The sequence below is a fragment of the Abramis brama genome (assembly GCF_963993115.1).
Source record: "Abramis brama genome assembly, chromosome: 21".
In the NCBI taxonomy this organism is placed as follows: Eukaryota; Metazoa; Chordata; class Actinopteri; order Cypriniformes; family Leuciscidae; genus Abramis; species Abramis brama.
The window spans coordinates 14454648-14474976 of record NC_139983.1 but is presented as its reverse complement, the minus strand read 5'-3'; the positions used below and the strand labels follow the sequence as shown (position 1 = coordinate 14474976).

At 38.1% G+C, this 20329-nt stretch overlaps 1 protein-coding gene across 1 annotated transcript in view; it reads right to left on the bottom strand.

Annotated features, from left to right (window-relative positions):
* Positions 1-6613: 6613 nt before the first annotated feature.
* clmna (calmin a) overlaps positions 6614-20329 on the bottom strand; it is a 28740-nt gene continuing 15024 nt past the window's right edge. The window contains exons 2-13 of the mRNA XM_084097008.1: positions 17746-17807; positions 16362-16457; positions 16189-16272; positions 16002-16094; positions 15406-15599; positions 15125-15318; positions 14488-14570; positions 12403-14406; positions 10813-10976; positions 10358-10436; positions 9630-9688; positions 6614-7077 (exon numbers count right to left, since the gene is read on the bottom strand). Coding sequence (XP_083953134.1) covers positions 6912-7077; positions 9630-9688; positions 10358-10436; positions 10813-10976; positions 12403-14406; positions 14488-14570; positions 15125-15318; positions 15406-15599; positions 16002-16094; positions 16189-16272; positions 16362-16457; positions 17746-17807 — 3278 coding nt within the window. The 3' untranslated portion in view covers positions 6614-6911. The remainder of the gene's footprint in view (positions 7078-9629; positions 9689-10357; positions 10437-10812; positions 10977-12402; positions 14407-14487; positions 14571-15124; positions 15319-15405; positions 15600-16001; positions 16095-16188; positions 16273-16361; positions 16458-17745; positions 17808-20329) is intronic.

The window sequence follows — 20329 nt, the reverse complement described above, 5'->3', positions numbered from 1 at the left end:
TTAAAAAAAATCAGACTGGTTGTTGGTGTGTTTTTTTTTACCACAGTCTACAAAAATACTATTAAAATGGAGTAATCATTGGATTTCTCATTGAGGTTTTGCATTAGCTGAAATTTTTGGAGGACTGAATGTTCTTGTATCCAAAAAAACATTGTTACATGTATGGTGAGTGGGCTGCCAGATGGGCAAACGGTAAAAGAAAACCTCAGATGAGAAGAATCCTGAATTTCCCAGTAAAAATCTTTGAGAACTACAAGTAAAAAAAAAAAAAAAAAAATTACAGGAAATAATCTTTTAGTAACATATGTATATATATATATATATATATATATATATATATATATATATATATATATATATATATATATATATATATATATATATATAAATAAATAAAAGTGTAAATATATATATATATAAATAAAAGTGTAAATATATATATATATATATATATATATATATATATATATATATATATATATATATATAAAATACAAAAAAATATATATTTTTATTATTTATATTTTAAATAAAGAAAAAAGAAAAAGGTCAAATATAAAATAAGGTTATTTAAAAAATGTTATGTCGATTTTAAGCACTGTTAATTTTTTTTTGTTATACCTTTTTAATTATTTTAATACAATTGAATTCAACAGATTATGCCCAAAATGTGACATTGTTGTAGTTATAGTTATACAGACAAGACTTCTAAATCTCAGACAGGACAAAATACTCCATTTAAAAGTAGCTACTTGTCATGTTAGGTTGATTTCATGTTAGATGATAGTTTATCTAACAAAAATACGATTTGTTCCCCCTATTGCTTAAAAAAAGCAAAATGGGACAGCATTGTACCCTATTCCTGGAAAGTGCCAGATATGCAACATAACAGACACTAAACCTCGGGGGATTGAATTTTGCAGCACTTACCAGATTTTGAGGGATTAAAGTGAGTTTTAACAACATTTGGTTGGATCATCCGAGCAAAACCGCGTTAGATGACAAAGGCGTCGTTCTTTGAAGACGACAGTTGAATTCTCAACTAAAGTTCGGCTAATTGGATCACCTGTCCACAGTTACCGCTTGACTGTCAGAGTCGACCAACTGTTTCCTCCTCTATCATATGTGATCTCACACTTAAGCAGAATATGAAGTATGTAAATTATATCGCTTTGTGCTTAGCCAGTAGTTTTATTTGTGTATTTACAGCTATATTAATAAGATTGTTTGATATAAACAAACGTCGATGTTTGAGTCGACCAGCAGGTGACGCTACAAGCAAATAAATTAGGATTTTCCGTCTGTCCGGAGACTAGAGCAAGCACATGCATCCAATTTCCAGCATTTCCTATTAAAAAGTAGTAAGTGTATTAATATGTGATATTTTCTTTGCACAACATACACACACAGGTAATTTCTTGTCAGTAAAATGTTTGAAGTGGTGGTTTACAAAAATGAAATGTTAAAAGCTTTTCACAACACTTTGGTATGTCCAATATAATGAATAAAAATAATTATTGCACTTAAATCATTTTGACCATAAACATTTTTTGGTCAACATTTTTCTTTTTTAGACCAAACATTTTTTCATGTCCCTGAGGCACTTCACTGAATATGTACTTCGAAAATATTTAACAAAATGTGCACAGTGTCAATAATGGCAATAATGTAAGTATTTATTTGTGTTACTATGTTGTGAAAAATATATTTAAAAAAAAGCTAGATATTTTATAAAAACCAGACTATAAAGTTATGTCCCTCAGTCTGAACTCAACCCTGTCATGCCAGCCATTCTACGCCCATAATATTTTAGACTCCACTCATATGTGACATCATTTACCAGGAATGACATAATTCAGGTCTCTTTAACAGTGGTGCAGAAGATGATATCATACTTTTTATTCATGTTTTTGAGGCGTACTATAGGTCAGGGAAGGTACCGTCAAGCTTAACAACTCAACCCCATCACATAAAATTGTGAGTATATTGAATCTTTTTCAAAATTATACAAAAGTATACAATGCATTTTTTTTATTTCATCACTGCCATATATGTTCTACTCTCCTACTCTACACAAACAGCAGTGGCCATTTTGAGCAAAAAACCTCAACACACTCAACCCTGTCATGTGTATATTTCTCATTGTTTCAGGATTGTGAACTTGTGACAGGGTTGAGTTTTTCCACTTCACTTATGAGTCATTTTAATTAGGATATATTTATATATATATATATACAAAACAACATGGATGCACCCAAGAGCCAAACAATGGCACATGATAGACTATGCCATCTGTCGTAAGAGAGACATCCGTGATGTAAAAATCACAAAGGCTATGCGCTTGGGCAGAATGTTGGACGGACCACCGTTTGGTCAGGACCATCCTGTCACTCCACATTGTCCCCACACACCGTAACAAGCCGAAAGCCATTAGACAAACCTTTGATGTTGCAAAGTTAAGGCAAACAAGGCAATGCGAAGAGTTTGCTGACCACCTGGATGAGCAATTTAGCTCCCTTGGCCCTCTGACTGGAAGCACAACTGAAAAGTGGAACCAGTTCAAAACATTAGTGTCAGAATCAGCAGATTCAACCCTTGGAAAACTGAAACGTACCCACCAGGACTGGTTTGATGAGAGCGATGAGATCATTGGAAACCTCCTGGAAGAGAAGAGGAAAGCCTACATTGAGTGGCAGAATGACATCTCATCCACCTCTAAGGGTGATCGTTTCCGGCATCTCCAGAGACAAGCACAGACTATGCTGCACAAGATGCAAAATTAATGGTGGAAGAGAAAGGCTGAAGAGGTCCAGGGATATGCCGATACTAAGAACTCTAAGATGTTCTTCAGTGCCATCAAACAAGTATGGAACAGTCAAACCTTGTACCACGCCTCTCCTGTCAGCAGATGGTCTTACATTGCTGAGAGACAAGAACAGCATCAACACGAGATAGAGAGAACACTTTAGCAACCTGCTAAATAGACCCTCCACTGTTGATCCTGATGCCTTGAACCAGATCCCCCAACTCTGGTGGGTTGATCTCCCACCAACAATGGACGAGCTCACAAAGGCCAAGCAAACCAGCCCAGGTAAAGCCTCTGGAATGGATGGAATTCCAACAGAGATATTTAAGTCTGCCGGTCCAGTGGCCCTTGAGGCCTTCCATGCCCTCCTTACCAGCATAGAAGAGGACATGCCAAAATACTTCAAAGATGCCATAGTCGTCTCCCTTTTCAAGAACAAGGGTAGCAGAGCTGATTGTGGCAATTACAGGGTATTTCTCTTCTGTCAATTGCCGGGAAGATCTTGGCTAGGGTAATTCTCAACCGCCTAATCTCCAACATAGCAGAGGTCAACCTACTAGAGTCTCAGCGTGGATTCCGCCTAGGTCGTAGCACCATTGACATGATCTTCACAGTCAGGCAGGTACAGGAAAAATGCATTGAGCAGAACATGGACCTCTACAGTGTCTTTATAGATTTGACCAAGGCGTTTGACACGGTTAATAGAGAGACCCTCTGGATGATTCTGGCAAGACTTGGATGCCCAGACAGGTTTGTGAACCTAATCAGACTGTTCCATGATGACATGACTGGCCAGGTACTCTCCGGTGGTGAAACGTCAGAACCGTTCAGCATTGCCAACGGCGTAAAACAAGGCTGTGTCCTGGCTCCTGTCCTCTTAAACCTCTTCTTTACATGTGTGCTGAGTCAGAGCCATGCAGTCAGAGACCTTGAACATGGGGTATTTTTGAGGTACAGGTTGGACGGATCGCTCTTCAATCTTCAACGCCTGAACGCCAGGACCAAAACAGTGGAGAGGAAAATACTTGAAGCACTCTTTGCCGACGACTGTGCTCTCATGGTGCAAACAGAGCCTGATCTCCAGTGCATTGTCAACAAGTTTGCGGAAGCCTCCCATCTCTTTGGTCTGACCATCAGCCTGGGCAAGACAGAGGTCCTGTTACAACGAGCCCTTTCCAATGCCCTTCCTCCATCTATCACCATTGATGGGACAGAACTGAAGACAGTCGAAGACTTCAAGTACCTGGGTAGTGTTATCTCCTGCGATGGAACAATAGACAAGGAGATCAGTGCCCGGATATGCAAAGTGCAAGTCAATCCCTTGGCCGCCTGAAAACACGTGTATTGAACCAGCACAACATCAGACTAACCACAAAAGTAAAACTGTATAGGCTATTGTTCTCACCGGCCTCCTGTATGGATGTGAAACATGGACCTTATCCAGAAGACATCTGAAACAGCTGGAACAGTTCCACATCCGCAGCCTGAGGTCACTTCTCTGCATCTGCTGGCAAGACCGCAAAACAAACCTCGAGGTCCTGGACAGAGCCGAGACAACCAGCATCGAAGGCAAGATCTTGAAATCTCAGCTTCAATGGACAGGGCATGTCATCCGCATGGATGACAGCAGATTGCCAAAACAGCTCCTATATGGTGAGCTTTGCTCAGGCAAACGCAAGCAAGGCAGACCACGCAAAAGGTTCAAAGACTGTGTAAAGTCCAACATGACACTTGCTGGGATTGCCCCAAAAGAGCTAGAGCACCGTGCATAAGACAGGACTGGCTGGTGTACTCTCTCAAGGAAGGCACAAGGCACCTTTGAGGTGAGACGCCACACACATCACTGAGGCCTGAGCAAGGAGGAATTTTGTTGCATCTGCACCTGCTGAACTAGGACAGTTCTCATGCCCCTACTGTAAACGGCTGTGTCCTTCAAGGATTGGACTCCACAGCCACCTACGAGTCCACAATAGATAAGCTGTACAAAGTATCGTCATCATCGACATCGATGGACTACCAAGATATATAATATATAATATATATATATACATATAATAGTCATGGTTTCATTAAATATATACTTACTAAAATCATGACAACTCATAATTTTGTTATAAATAGAATATTTGATGTAATGTGTCCATTTAAGAATTGACAAGCATCCTGTGTCAGCCACATCAGCAGCAGAAAGACTGTGTTGTGTATGCTGATATGTTGACCCAGAAAGAAGGGCAAAGTATGAGAGAGAGAGAGAGAGAGAGAGAGAGAGAGAGAGAAAGAGAGAGAGAGAGAGAGAGAAAATATAAAATTAAAGGCAATGTCTCCCTTCAAATCGGTTACAGTTAGTACTTAAATATGAAAAAAAAAAAAACTGAAAATAATAAAAGGTCTTTAATGCCTGAGGTTGGAAAATATGATATGCTGAGGGTTTGATATGTGCCTAAATTATGTTTAGACATTTAAAGATGAAAATTAATCATATGTAGTTAAAAAAAATCTACTTGGCTTTTGTCCATTGTGCAAAATCATGGACAGTGAACCTAAAGTATGAATTTTAAGGCTAAACGGCTAGACTAAGGATAAAGACATAAAATTAGGATACAATAAAGCACACAACAGTCATGGCAACCAAAGAATGTATCATTTATTGCACTCCAGTGCATTTTAACATGAAAATGTAACAATTTTCATTACAAAAGCAGGACATAGATTCACTTGGTGACTTTTAAAAATGTTAAAGACAAAAGTTATTTCCCATACACATTCTCATGCAGAAAGTTTGGCTTGTTCACAATTTTGGACATATTTTGTGTAGGCGTATAAATGAATCAGGATGCATTAACATTCTGGCTTTGTCCAGAGTTCACTTCAATTTGCTATGATCATGCGACTAGCACTCAGCAGCCAGTGTGCTTGTTCTATATTGTGGAAGTGTACATTTCAGCTTAAAATGTAGGAAATATAAGAACAAAAGCAACATTTTTACAACATATTACAAGCCCCACAGGCTCAAATTAAAACCTTCCGTTTAGGGAATTACATCAGACCTGGAAAACCACCACTAACAACTTCAGTGTCAATATAATGTATTTGTGTAAAATGACTAATAAATGTGTCATTATTTTTGTCACTAATAAATGGAATTTTTGTGTGCTATTGCATTTTGTAAAATGCATAAAATATATACTTTAAGTGCAGGATTTATTATTAAAACAATAGGCAAATTCATAATTTGTTCACTGTGTTTGGAATAGGTTTCTTTTACTGAATCTTTGGCAGTTCTTGTCTTGAGTTTTAAAAAGTGCTGTTGACACCTTAAAAGTGTCTCTTAACTTAGAAAGCCCTATGTGATGTATAAATATAAATGTTGGTGGAACATAATCATTTATTTGTGCTGAAAGCCTTCATTTTTACTAAAAATAATGCAAAAAAATAAGGGTCTATGTAATGCAATAACCTTTTTCAAAAGATACATTCAAAAACTTGTAGCATAACAGCTTTAAAGCATACCAAAAACCTTCGCTTATTTTATACAAACAGTTGCACAGTCTTAAAGATGCTTTTTCTTCATATAGTGTACGTACAAACAACATAAAAGGCCAAAAAGCACGTTTTTCTGAAGCATTATAAATAATATATTGTGTAATTGTGTTGCATGTGGACCTGTAATAGTGTGTGTGATTACAAACTGATTACAAAAAACCTTAAAAAAAAAAAAAAAAAAATATATATATATATATATATATATATATATATATTTATTTGTGTGCAGATGTGAATGGAAATATGAAAGGCAACAAGATCGATATGGCCAATTTTCCAATCTGTTTTATTTACTCATTAAACATTTGGGTCACGGGTCCTGATTCATGTCAAAGGGATAGTTCATTTTAAAAAAAACAAAAAAAACACACACTAAAAAAACATCTGTCATAATTTACTCACCCTCATGTTCCATACAGCACAATAGGGAATGCTTTATCAGAAAGTCTGTACTTTAATTTTTTGGGTGAACAATTCCTAATGTCAGGAAGCTGATCTACTATAAGAACATGATCTGAGTTGTAGGTGTGAGCATCAATTCTGTTATATAATAATATTGCAGTCATTCATCTATATTGAAGAGGAGTTTAGGAAGCATCCTTGAGTCAATCTGAGGCAGGACAAGAAGGCAGTACACGAAGAGCCAAGCAGCCAAGAGGATGTAGACAAGGTCGGACAAGGTTGTGTCATATATGCTTTCCTGACTCACAGCAGTCTTGCTCTCCAAGCTGAAATGAAACAAAAGTGCACACACATAATCTTAGAATTTCAGCCCGTTGCTTTATAGTGCCCCTATTATGTTTTTTTTCCCAGAGATTACTTTTCACGTAGTGTGTAATATAGCTGCTTGTGAATGTAAAAGGTCTGATAAAATTGAAGTGCACGATAAATTGAGTCGTCTCCTAAAAGAACCGATTCTGAACTGCCTGAAACGAGTTGTGAGTAATTTCAGTTTTACTTAATGCACGAACCTGGCCTGGAAGAGTTTGGCACGTGTTGTCAAATATGACGTTAGGCTTGTTCGACTTGAACCGGCGCTGCACAGGCCGATCGGTTTATAACATCAAAGTACCGCGAGAGCGATTAGAGAGCAGACGGCTCCTTATGCTTTTGAATCGCTCTCGCGGTACTTTGATGTCATAAACCGATCGGTCTGTGCAGCGCCGGTTCAAGTCGAACAAGCCTATACTCTGTAAGTGGTAGACCAATCACAACAGACTGGATCATCTGACCAATTAGAGCAGACCAGGCTCTCAGAAAGGAGGAGTTTAGAGAGACTGAATCCTTTATCAAAATGTTTCAGACACTTTAAGGGATATTCCACTTTTTTTGGAAATAGGCTCATTTTACAACTCCCCCAGAGTTAAACAGTTGAGTTTTACCGTTTTCGAATCCATTCATGCTAATGCCATTCATGCTAATCCATTCATGCATAGCTATGCTAAAAGTGGTCTGGCGGTACCACTTTTAGCATAGCTTAGTATAGATCACTGAATCGGACAAGACCATTAGCATCTCTCTCAAAAAAATGACCAAAGAGTTTCAATATTTTTCCTATTTAAAACTTGACTCTTCTGTAGTTACATCGTGTACTAAGACCGACGGAAAATGTAAAGTTGCGATTTTCTAGGCTGATATGGCTAGGAACTATACTCTCATTCCTGCGTAATAATCAAGAAACTTTGCTGCCGTACCATGAGTCCAGCAGGCGTAATGATATGACACAGCGCCTGAAAATAGTCGACCCTATAGTCTACCGAGCTGGGGACTATTTTCAGGCGCTGCCTATCGAAACTCTTTGGTCATTTTTTTGAGAGAGATGCTAATGGTCTTGTCCGATTCAATGATCTATGCTAAGCTATGCTAAAAGTGGTACCGCCAGACCCGGAGATCGGCTGAATGGATTCGAAAACGGTAAAACTCAACTGTTTAACTCTGAGGGAGTTGTAAAATGAGCCTATTTCCAAAAAAAGTGGAGTATCCCTTTAAGAAAAGAGGATATGCTGCAATGAATATAATGAGAAAATTAAAGCGTTTTTTGACCTTGGATGCCTGTAAACTTGTAGTTAGACCTTTAAAATAACATAATAGGGGCACTTTAAATATCCTATGAAATCAGTTTTGTTTAGTCTGTTTCTGTTAGCTTTGATGCTAATCTATATGTTGGAGTATTCCTGAAAGTTGACTGAATTAACCTTTTGCAGATATACACATTTAAAATGTACAGTCTTTCTCTTCCAAGAAAACAAATCAAAAATTGTATATGAATCATCTTTCACTGTGGTTTAAATAAGAAACATGTCAACAATGGAGACAAACGATTGTCAAGTGACTTCATGGTGTGTTGAAAATGAAACTTAAAGGGGTCATGACATGAGAAATCAAATTTGCCTTGGTCTTTTGACATTTAAGAGGTCTTTGTACCATTAAATCATCCTGCAAGTTTCAGAGCATAAAACGTCCTCCTCATTATAAACAAAGCATTTATTCAATCAAGCTCATATGGATGTCAGGGGATTTGTGACGTCACATGGGCAAATGCATTTGCATATGCCTGCCTCCAGAGCAAGACATCGACGAATAGTACATCATCACAACATAGGCCCCGCCCACTGCTGTTCAGTCACTTAACGGCTAACACTTGTCTACACCGCATGCGAGCGTTGTGTCAAAAGCAAATAGAATCCATTATAAATACTGACGCTGTCTACACTGGATACAGTATACAGATCCCTGTTCACTTTAGAAGCGTAAAGGAACATTCGTTTTGATGCATCCTGTTTAAACAGCTCATTTGCGTCTCTGTACAGACTTGATACCAGCGTCAGGAACAAGTGAATGGTTTATTTTTAATGGCGTCCTGGATCGCGTCGGAGGTTTATATATTTGTTCAGAGAATTTGACCGCAGATTGTTTTGTAAACGAGGCACAGTTTAGTTGACAAAAGAAACTTCAGTTGACAGATGAAGCAGTCAGCTGTATTGGATCTGACAGCTTCTACAGTACATCGCAAATCTTAAGTAAGCGATTTTATAATGCTTTGTCTGTAAATGAGATTTCCACATACTGTATATATGTTTTTTTTTGTGTGCAAAAAAACTATTTACATTACAAGTAAACCTCAAGGAACATATTAAAATAATAAAAACTCCATGTCAAGTCAAGTAAAAGTAAAGAAATCTTATGATGTAAGATCACAGTGCATTTCTGTGCAAAATATAAAGTGTCAGGAGTGTGAGTGTGTCTCAAAACAGTGTGCTTTGTATGGAGTACGGGTTACCTTTTATTTATGATGGTACTGTCCATTTTGCTGCAGTCTAAGGCTTTCCCATTTTGTCCCTATTAAAAAGAAACCAACAGATTGGTGAAATTAAAAAAAGTGAAGTCAATATATCTAGTACCAGAGAAAAAGCTGTCAGCCTTTATAAATGTTAATAATGTGGACACCTAAGATGAGATAATTGTATACACTATTGTTCCAAAATTTGGGGTCGGTAAGAAGTTTTTGAAAGACGTCTCTTATGCTAACCAAGGCTGCATTTATTTGATAAAAAATTCAGTAAGAACAGTAATATTGTGAAATATTATTGCAATTTCAACGTTAATGTGTTTTCTATTTTAATGTATTTTAAAATGTAATTTATTTCGGTGATGGCAAAGCTGAATTTTCATTACTCCAGTCTTCAGAGTCACATGATCCTTCAGAAATTATTCTAATATGCTGATTTGGTGCACAAAAACATTTCTTATTTTTATAATGTTGATGAATAGAAACTTCAAAAGAACAACATTTATTTAAAATAGAAATCTTTTGTAACTTTATCAATGTCTTTACTGTCATTTTTGATTAATGTAATGCATCCATTCCAAAAGTATCAATTTCTTTAAAAAAAATAAATAAATAAAAATCTTACTGACCCCAAACTTTTGCATGGTATTGTTTATCATAAGATATACTTATTTTTTAACAGGGTTGATTAGGGGGCACAATCAAGAACATTAGCAAACCTTTGATTCGCTGGTGTCAACGACCCTTCTCAAATGTATAGTAGTCAAAGGTTGGCTTGCATCCGTCACCACTTCGTCCCTTTTAAGAGCATGATACATTTGTTATGGTTGATAAAACAAACATTTCATATGCCTCACTGAACTCTTATATGGACCTAAGTTACAATTAAGCTCATTTATTCATGACAGACCGGCCAATCAGCTGTGCTGGAAAACGCACATTTTTATACAGTAACACAACATGCTATGAGATCAAAAATGTTTGCATCATTCATCTAAAATGGATATGACCTATTCACCAAAAGTCAACCAAAGTTTTCAAAACTAAACAAGTACATTTAAGGCAATTTGCAATGGTTCTAAGAGGTTTATGAGGTCACATCCTTCAGAAAACAGAACGCACCCCTGTGGCACAGACTGTGTCTCTGTAGCAGCCTCTATTAATAGAGCCGTACCTCAGAGCCTCAGTGTTTTCTCTGGCACCAGCGCTGGGCAGGTCCTCATCTGTCTTAATGAGCTCACAATGCTCAGCAGGTGAATCAGGCCCCACCGCACCCCATTCTCCTGGGTGCCTGTCAAACAGGCTTTGCTCCTGGAGATGCAAAGATCCCACTCTGTCCTAAATAGACACATGCAGAATGGAGTGATTTTAAAATGCAAGATTAAAGTTCAATATCCAGAATACAGACTCAAGCAATTTAATATTCACTCTGGTAATATTATCACTGTGATGACCATTCTTGCACAAGTATACTGAAGGCCATAAAAATAATACAAGGATACATTAAAATGATCAAAAGTGACAGTAAAAAGATTTTTATTTCACATAAATGCTGCCCTTTTGAATATCTATTATCTATCACGGTTTCAATAAAAATGTTAAGCAGCACAACTGTTTTCAACATCGATAATAATAAGAAATGTTTCTTGATCAGCATATTAGAGTGATTTTTGAAGGATCATGTGACCATCAGAGGAATATATTACATTTTCAAATGTATTCAAATAAAAAATAAAACAGTCATTTTAAATCATAATAATATTTTACTCTATTACTTTTTACTGTATTTTTGACCACATAAATGCAGCCTTGGTGACCGTTTCTTCCAAAAACAAATTTAGTCTGTGTGAATATGACAATCTCAACCACTATTGTTTTCCTGTTTGGCCTTTTTACCACTCTTTTTAAAAGGTCAACTGAAAAAAAGGAGAGTGAATAGGGAAATTGCATGAACCTGACTCAAACTCACACTGCCTCAGCATGTGCGGCTCCAAGAAAGCCAAAATACTTTTTTATCCCTTATCTACTGGTTTTACGGAGAGTGGATGACTCTGCTACTGAACCCAACTCTACAGAGAGCTGATCTACATACTGGTTATGTGAGGGAACTGAACTTGTCTTTCATAGTTCATCTTAAAGGAGAAGTTCACTTTTAAAATGAAAATTCTGTCATCATATAATCACCCTCATGTTGTTTCAAACCTGTATGAATTTCTTTCTTCTGCTGAACAGAAAGGAAGATATTTAGAAGAATGTCAGTAACCAGACAGTTTTTGGGTCCCATTGACTTCCATAGTATATTTTTTTCCTACTATGGAAGTCAATGGGACCCAAAAACTGCCTGGTTACTGATATTCTTCTAAATATCTTCCTTTCTGTTCAGCAGAAAAAAGAAATTCATACAGGTTTGAAACAACATGAGGGTGATTATATGATGACAGAATTTTCATTTTAAAAGTGAACTTCTCCTTTAACTATCAATCTTTAATCGTGAATGGAAATCGTGCAAGAGAAGTAAATGAAAACAGGATTATTTCTTCTGGCTCTGAATACTTGGTCTATACTCACAGGACTCAATAGCAACTGTAATAGATCATTAAAAAAAAGGATCATTTTGAGTAATGCGCTCAAGTGAACTACATTTGGAAAAGCAGGTCATGACCCTAAAACAGCTCATATGCTGATACCTTCTGTTTGTAGGTCAGTCTGTGCATTAAACTGAGCCTGTTTTCTAGGCTAAAGGAAAGTGAGAATGAAAAATAACCTTTCTCGACTTAAATCCCTTGCCGTGTTCCTCTGAAGTGTCTTCGGTGTCCGTATCCGATTCGGTAAGTGAACGTTTAGGAGGTGCCGGCTGAAGCGGAGTCATGCTGAGAGACAGGCGTAGCTCCGCGGGACGTTTTTCAAGGTACCCACGGACACCAATAATGGGCTCTGAGTCCTCACAGGTGGTTTCCGCTTCAATTGGTGACTCGAAGCTGGAAACTTCTAGACGCTGTCGCTGGTTTGATGTAGACTTGTCTTCTCCATCGTGGTTGGTGGAGTCAGAAAGAGGCACCACAATGGCTTCAGTGACAGATTTCAGAACGCCATATTGAGAGTCTACTACTGATACAGGCCTGTTATCCTTGGCCCCTCCAGGCTCCGTATTGTCTGAAATCTGAGCTTGGCTTTCACCATTTGTATTGTGGGAAAACTCAGTCCTCCTTATGCCGTCTGACCCACTTTCCATGTTGCTCTTACCTATAATAAGCAGATCTTCATGAATACCTTTACTCTCTCTTGGCTCATTCTTGAGATCACTTACAGATCCGTTTAATTCATTGTTCTGTTCCCTTGGATTGTCTTCAAAGTTTCCACCTCCTTCTGATTTACTGAAATGTCTTGAGTCTGAATTACAGTCCCTCTCAGTTGAGTTTAAATGGGACAGACAATCGTCACCCTGTTCGCTTGATTCAGCCGAGCTCTTCGCAACTGAACATCCACACATATAACACACCTGATCTTCGTTAGGAACCTCAACTTCTGTTTGGCTCTGGTCTGAGACAGGTTCTTCCAGGTTGTCAAATATCACATCCTTTACCTTAATTTCTGAAACACTTACTTGTTCCCCATCATGGAGGTCACTACTATCGTTGTTGGTTTCAGAATGACCATTTTCAAGATCATTTTTGCCTGGTTCCTCTGTTGGTTCTTCAGCCAGATCAGTGCACAATTTAATATCCTCCTCACTTCCTGATATAGAAACCCTCTCAAACTGCAAAACTGGACATTCCGGCTCACTGTCATACTCAATCATGAAAGGCTTCTCCTCAGGTCCATCTGTCAATTCGAAAGCATTCCTCTGCAAAGCTTCTGTATTGGAAGACTCTACATTGTCCTGAAAAGATTCAGATTCCAGATTTCCACTCACTTCTTCATCAACAGTGGAAGTAAGTGGTCTCTCATCCTCAGGTTGAGCTGGCATGGCTTCCTTGTTATCCTGAAAGTATCCTGAGTCACTTTCCAAACATGAAGGATCATTAAAAGATGGCTTGACTGGTTCCTGGTGCTCCAAAGGATTGGTTTCAGTTTGTTCTAAACATCCTGAATCTGATTTATTCCTCATGTTGTCGCTGGGCGAATGATAAGCAGATTGTTCTTCTTTAAGATCTAAGATATATTTGAAAGCATTGTCCTCCTCAGATGGCACAGTGGATTTGGCATGTAAACTATCCATGGAGCCGAGGGAATAGTTTCCCTCATCTATGAAAAGCTCACGGTCCAAATGTTTCTCCGGCATGCTCTCTGGTGAAAATGGTGACCCTAAATCTGAGGTCACTTCAACAGTCCCAGCCGTACTGCTTTCGCTTATAGGATCCTCATTGATCCGGTGAGAGTTAGTAGTCTCGCTAAGTATTTCACTCCACGAGTCGGGCGAGTTGACAGCAGAATCCGAGAACGAAGGTTGCGGAGAGCTTGTGATGGACAGGTCTTTATTCAAGTCCAATGGGTGATAAAGGGGCTTGTCGTTTGCAGGACTGGGACTTGAACCCACTGATGACCTTTCACTGGTCCATGGTCTGTCCTCAGGGGTCTGTGATAGGACTGGAGAGGTGATCTGCTCACGATCTTCAGACACCGAGGAGATGAAGATCTTGGGTGGTGGCTGAACCAAGTCTCTCTTGACCGTATAAGACTCCCGTTTTCTCTGAACCCCATTCCGAACAGGAGGTTCGTTCATACGAGCACTGGCTTTACTTCTTTCCAGAATATCTGACTTTTCATCCTGGAGAAAACAAAGCACATTTAGTTGAGATGTATGAGACTTATTGTATATTGATGCTGTAATTCACCGAAACGTTCCTACCTCCTCAATTCCAGGAAAGTGCTCCAAAAACTGGGACACATAGGTCATTATGGACTGTTCATCAGGGGGATTCAACATCACATCTGAGGAAAGACTTTTTAGTTCAACTCTGCTAATGTATTTCAATAGCTACTGTATATTAAAACAAATCAATGATATGACAAATGCCCTCAAGACCTCTGAAATGAAGCTGAAATACATTGTGTTACATTAGTAATACAGTGCTTGGACACGTAATGTATGAATGTCTTTGCATTATGTCAAACCAAGTGCCATATATTTTACATTTACATTTATTAATTTAGCAGAAATTCAATAAAATATATGCAAATATAAAAATATATAATAATATATAATTTAAATATGTATAAATATAAAATACATAGAAATGTATACGCGTTAAATATGTAAACATTTTTATATTATATATAATTTTATATCATATTTTTAAAGGAAATTAATACTTTTATTCAGCAAGGATGCATTAAATTGATCCAAAAAAAGTGACTGATGCAAAGTTCGCAATATTACTGTTTTTACTGTATTTTGATCAAATAAATGCAGTTTTTCAAAAACTTTTGAACAGTAGTGTACATTTTTGGGGCCACTATATATAAACCGACTCTTTTATATTTACCCTCAGGTTCTAGGAGTCTTGGGATGCCAAGACTGTAGTGTGCTGTTCTAAATGCTTCCTCAATGTTCTCTCTGGCCGTTCGGAGCAAAGCCCTCCTCATATCCACCAGACTGGGGTCAATGGACTTTATCACAGCAAGGAAAGCCATTCCACTTGTCCAGCTCTTTCCAAAGTTCTGTACAGCAACTCCATATCTGGAAGAACAAAGTAGCAAGCGATGCTTTGAAATCTGCCATAACTAAGTAAAAAAATTCCCAGTGGTCACTACATTTCTCTCTTACTTTCTAGTGCGTCTCTGGACCCAGTGCAAGAGGGTCTTGATTGCCTTCCCATGACCTCTTGGTGCAATGGTGGGCTTTCTCTCATCTGAGGGTGTGCTGGAATGCGAAGTGTCCGAATCAGAGCTGGTGGGTATGGAGGACAGGCTGGAGGAGGAGGGGAACTGGCTCGTAATATTCCCTGTGAGTTCCTTGATCTGTAATACAAACAGTTCATTACTGAACGAGTAGATGACAAGCATTGGCTCAGCGAGGTGGCCTTTCCTATCATGGAAACTCTTCGGTCCTATCTAAACACTGATTAGACATGAGTGATAAGAGAGCTGTCCTGTCTCAAAGACAAGATAAGATTAGTGCACATTTTGGACCCTAATCCAACCAGAATCAGAAGGATATCATAAGCAATCGTTGGTCCAGTCAGACCTCATCGTTTCCCACAGCCACTTTAAGCCACATAGAAAAGAGTCTTGAGTCACAAATAATCCACTGATTAGCTATTTTCCCCAACTAAATTCAATCAAATGTGGACTAATCCAAATGTAAAAGCATAAAGATGCAGAAATAAAGAAACACAAAGGGAGAAAACAAGATTATGCTACCTGGAAAAACAGTATGATATTCCAGATAAGCCCAAGCACAATGGATGGATTGCCATCTGCGATATCCGTTGCGTCGATGCTGACTAATTTCACCTAAAACCAGACACATTTATCACAGTTTCAGGAAAAGCATTCAGGGCGTTTTATTTGTTATTTTTGAGGGTGTGTAACCTCAAACAATACTTACGTTTCTTTCTTCCAGAAATGTCAATACCTTGGCGATGTTATTGAGCCTAAAAATACGATGCGAGGATGGCTTAAACCCATGCAGCTGAAAGATCAAAGGTCAGCGTTTTCTTAGCCGTTTGTGGGAACAGATGAAGTAAAATGATTCAGAAAATCTACTGAAATGATTCTCACCAGTTTGCATCCTGAGAGTTCTTCAAGTAGAGCCATCAGAAGCTTCCCGTCCTGGATATCGCGAAACAGATCCCGCACCTCCAAACGAGGGTTACACTGCACAGCAAAAAAAACAACAACATGCAGTTCAGTATCTAAACTCATATAAAAGATAATATTTATGTCATATTGTTTTATCTTATGTATTAAACATTTGATCTACATTTTTTTTTTTGTCTAAATTTTGTGTTGACTTTTTTTATACTTTAGTCTTATGTGAATGCTTGAGAACACGGGATACCAACACAGCAGTAAAGCAGTAGTTTTTTTGCACAGCAGTAAAATGACTATAAAGTCTTTTGATCCTTTGAACAGATCTCATATAAGAGAAGAACTTCAGAGAAAAATATATTTCTAAAAAAATTCAATACTATGAAAACATTTTTAAATAACATGTGTAGGAGGAAAAACCCACTCTTCTTCAATAATAACATTTGTCAGAAGAATAAAAAGGATATGATGGGACAACAGTGGAAACTGGAGGGTTAAAGGTGAAAATTTCCACCAAAACAGAACAGACAAAGTGTAATTGTCCGATGGTGGGTCGCAGTTTTGAGAAGAAGCCAAAACTCAGGGGCACAGAATAGAGCGACATTGTGCATGAAAACAAAGGATTCATCGCTGAGTGTTTTCAGTCAGTATTATGAGGCTCTGAAGAATGGCAGCATTACAATCTATAAGCTGTCTACAACACAAGAAGAGCCGCGGAGGACTGCCAGAGAAAACAAAAGAGAAGGCCTAAACGAGTTGTGTTCAATGACTAATGCTTTATGCAAATGTATGTGTGTGTGTGTTTTGTGTCTGTCTCGCCATTTCTGGTAGGGAAAATATGATAGTGAAAGTGGGTGAAGGGAGCATCAGAAGAGTAAGGGCCAGATTTACTAAACAGTAAATCTGGCCCTAAAAATCAAAACATGATTTTTTTTAAAACTGATATTAGTAATAAATACATAAATAAAGTATATATATGTATATATATACCGGTACATATACATAACACAATTGAGTAAGTAAATAATTTTTTTGATCAAATTTGAGCATAATGCAGTTTGGCCCACAAAAATATTACATCCCCCCAATACCATTTCCTCAGCCCTGATATTCTTCTTACAACTCAGGTTAATGTTTCAACCTCATGCATAATTAATGCTAAGAAATTACAATTTCAATTTCCTTCATTAATAATTCAGCAGAGAGAAGGAGGTATACATTTCCTGTTTGTAGTAGGCTACATGTAACCACCACAAAGATGCCTCGATCTGTGCACAAGGAGGATAATCTGAACATCTGAAGTCTATAAACTCCATCTACTGGGTTCATAGGATCCAAAAAAATTCCTACTGACCTTCTCTAGATGTAGATTCATCCATCTTGTGAATGTCCTTTTCTGCACCACCTCCCTCTCAACTGGAAGAGAAACAAAAACAACAGCGTCACGTCAACGGAGGTAAATGATGCACGGAGATGAAACGGCAAGAAGTTGCTTCATCTAAAACAGCAGCTCCATGTCATTAATCACATGTAGCCTGAAGCAATTGCTCACTTGTGAGCACGCCATGGCAACAAAGGCCAAACAGCACACAATAATTATAGTCAATGTGGAATGACCAGTGACCATAAACGGCAAACATCCACTGAGCTGTTTTATTTAATGAGCAGCCAATGGCAAATTTGCTTGCCTTTGCATTATTACGCTAAGAATCCACATACACTTGTAGAAACATCATTAATACCTAAATGTTTTACACTCTGCTGTAGAATAAACATTAAAATACAAAGAGCAAAGCAAAACTATGCGATTCAGAGGGTCTGGGCTAGTAAAAAACTACCATCATTGTGCTCTTGAGCAATGGACTTTATGTAAGGCTGCAGTCTCTAGCAAGTAAACCATAAATTGCTTCACAAATCAGTGCAGTCCGATTGGGTTCATATGCAGTTTCACTGATTATACTTAATATGCTCAAAACATCATGAAATGTCTTAAACTGTTTTTTTGTTTGTGTGTGTGTGTGTGTGTGTAAAGATCATAAACTGTTTATGCAAAATCCATATTGACACACCTACATCTTTGCTTTTCATCCCAATTACGCTTTGCATGTAAACTGCTTCATTCAGAGTTTCTGCAGGTTTTTAAAATCAAATTTGAAGCTTTTTAAGACCTGATTGTTTTTTAAATTCTGACATCATTTACTTACCATCATGTCATTCTAAACACGCAATACTTTTGTTCATTTTCAAAACAAATACAAATATTTTAATGAAATCTGAAGAATTTCGGTCCCTCTACTAACAGTTTACGACTACCACTTTGATGCTTCAAAAAATTCATAAAGAGATCGTAAAACTAATCCATATGAATTGAGCGGTTCAGTCCAAATTTTCTGAAGAGACAAGATCACTTTATATGATGAACAGATTGAATTTAGGCTTTTATTCACATATAAATATTAATCAGATATGGTAAATGGAAGCTCAAGCATGCCTGCTTGACATGCAAGAACCAATGAGGCTCATTCTCGTGTTACGCAGCACGTTTGAGCTTCCGCAAGAACCAATGAGGTTCATTCTCGTGTTACGCAGCACGTTTGAGCTTCTGCAAGAACCAATGAGGTTCATTCTCGTGTTACGCAGCACGTTTGAGCTTCTGCAAGAACCAGTGAGGTTCATTCTCGAGTTACGCAGCACGTTTGAGCTTCTGCAAGAACCAATGAGGTTCATTCTCGAGTTACGCAGCACGTTTGAGCTTCTGCAAGAACCAATGAGGTTCATTCTCGAGTTACGCAGCACGTTTGAGCTTCTGCAAGAACCAATGAGGTTCATTCTCGTGTTACGCAGCACGTTTGAGCTTCTGCAAGAACCAATGAGGTTCATTCTTGTGTTACGCAGCACGTTTGAGCTTCTGCAAGAACCAATGAGGTTCATTCTCGAGTTACGCAGCACGTTTGAGCTTCTGCAAGAACCAATGAGGTTCATTCTTGTGTTACGCAGCACGTTTGAGCTTCCGCAAGAACCAATGAGGTTCATTCTCGAGTTACGCAGCAGGTTTGAGCTTCTGCAAGAACCAATGAGGTTCATTCTTGTGTTACGCAGCAGGTTTGAGCTTCTGCAAGAACCAATGAGGTTCATTCTCGTGTTACGCAGCACGTTTGAGCTTCCGCAAGAACCAATGAGGTTCATTCTCGTGTTACGCAGCAGGTTTGAGCTTCTGCAAGAACCAATGAGGTTCATTCTTGTGTTACACAGCACGTTTGAGCTTCTAAAAAAAACAATGAAGTTCATTCTCGTGTTATGCAGCACGATTGAGCTTCCGCAAGAACCAATGAGCTTCATTTTTTTTTTTTTTATCAAACAATTGTAACTGATCCTTTATCTTATGCTTCTTATGTTGCCACAGAGAATGGTGGGGAATGCAGCTCGTCACACAAGTCATACAAACCAGCTGAGTGGCATTTTGTCAAGCTTTATCATTATTCTTCATCAACAGAACAAAAACATGTTCAAAATAAATCACATCTGACTTACAGCTATGACCAATAAAAACTTGCTTCTAATGTGAAAAAGGTAGATATGGTACTAAGTGGTGACTCTTTTACTTCATGTTTGGGAGGAAAGGTCAGATGTTTCTTTGGACCTCGTGTACACGCTTTGAAATAAAAGACATCTGGCCTAGAGAGATGGTGGTGGTTGGGGAGCCTCCCATGAGACTGTGCTTGATTACATGATCCGTCAGGCAAAGCGTCTACACAGTCTACCTCATGATGAATGCTTTCTTCTCAAGTTTTCTTTTCCTCAGCCGGCGGCTCATTTGGATTTTATAGGTGTACAGTACACACACAAGGAATGGGAAGATCCTGATGGGGATGTCACTGGAGGCATGGCTTTCCTCATTTATATTTAGTGCCAAAACATAAAGAGGCTCCATTTGCTGG